Source organism: Callorhinus ursinus, unplaced genomic scaffold, assembly GCF_003265705.2.
Source record: "Callorhinus ursinus isolate GAN/ISIS: 27379988/994484 unplaced genomic scaffold, GSC_fseal_2.0 scaffold38, whole genome shotgun sequence".
Lineage (NCBI taxonomy): Eukaryota > Metazoa > Chordata > Mammalia > Carnivora > Otariidae > Callorhinus > Callorhinus ursinus.
Window position 1 is genome coordinate 1,076,689 of NW_027397100.1, and position 1,201 is coordinate 1,077,889.

Sequence of the window (1,201 nt, forward strand, 5' to 3'; positions counted from 1 at the left end):
ATGGGTGAGTGTCACTTCTGCCAAAAGAGTCACAGAGCCCACCCAGACTCCAGGGAGTGGAGAAATGGACCCCATCTCTTGACCAGAAGTGGCCAGGTCACATGGCAAAAGAGCACGTGGGCCACCTCCCTGGAGCACCCTCGGAAAACACAATCTGCTGCCGTGGAACACAAGGAGCCAGGTGAAGCCTTCGGCTTTCAAAGAGCAGGAGCGATTCTGATTTCATCTGGGAAGGACCTGGAGGAGGAGGCTGCATTCTCTGGATGCTACTCCAAGAAGAAGGGGAAGGAGAAATGGCAATAATCTCTACAGCATGGCAATGTTATTTTGAATCAGCCAGAGCTACATGCAGCTCTCAGCTCTCTCACTGAGGACAGGGTGACTTGGCGGCACCCCATCACCTCTTCACTCTCCATCTGAAGGAAACCGGGGGCTGGAAGTGCTCTGTGGAGCTGCCCGCCCACAGACCCATGCCCGGTCCTCACCCTTTCCCTCTCCTGGTCATCATAGGACAGGGAAAGCGTTTCCTCCTGGTGACAGCACGGCCACCATCTGGCTGCAGAGGGTTTTGTGTACATCTGTGATGATTCCTGGGAGGTCAGTGCCAGGGCCCAGGCACTTGCGGCCAAAGTCACCCAACCTGCTTCCTCTGGAGCTGCCCCTGAGGTGTTGGGAGCAGACTCCACCTGGGAGCCCTTCCCTGAGAGTGGTGTGGATGGTGCTCCCTATCTCCTCCACCCAAGGTCAGGAGGCAGATCAGGGGAGAAAGCAGCTAGAGCCCAAAATTTCAGGAGGCACTACCTCGGGGCTGTGTGTGTTTGTGTAGGATCTCTCTGTCTCTTTCCCTCTCTCCCTCTAGGACTGGTTATATAAGCATATAACCTTCCCAGAAGCCCCCCAGCAACAGCCATTCATGACCTCATTAACTGGAATTAGTCACTTGCTATTCCAGCCCAATCACGGGTAAAGCGGTTGGGATTATGAAGGCTGGGTGAGATGTTTTCCAAACCGTAGATCACCACTGTGGATCAGGAACCAAATTAGCAGAGTCTAACCAGTATTTCTAAACAACAAAAAAATGTCATAGAATAGAGAAAGAACAGCATACATTGCTCATGGTAAGCATAAACACGAGTTTGTAGACCTTGTTTCAGGTGTGTGTGTGTGTGTGTGTGTGTGTGTGTGTGTGTGTGTGTGTGTG

The 1,201-nt window shown here is 52.5% G+C and overlaps 1 protein-coding gene across 1 annotated transcript in view; it reads left to right on the forward strand.

Moving 5' to 3' along the window:
- Positions 1 to 1,201, forward strand: part of LOC112827153 (thyrotropin-releasing hormone receptor-like) — a 10,090-nt gene continuing 8,889 nt past the window's right edge. Inside the window, 1 exon segment of the mRNA XM_025875528.1 lies at positions 1 to 4. Within this exon segment, the coding sequence (XP_025731313.1) occupies positions 1 to 4 (4 nt within the window).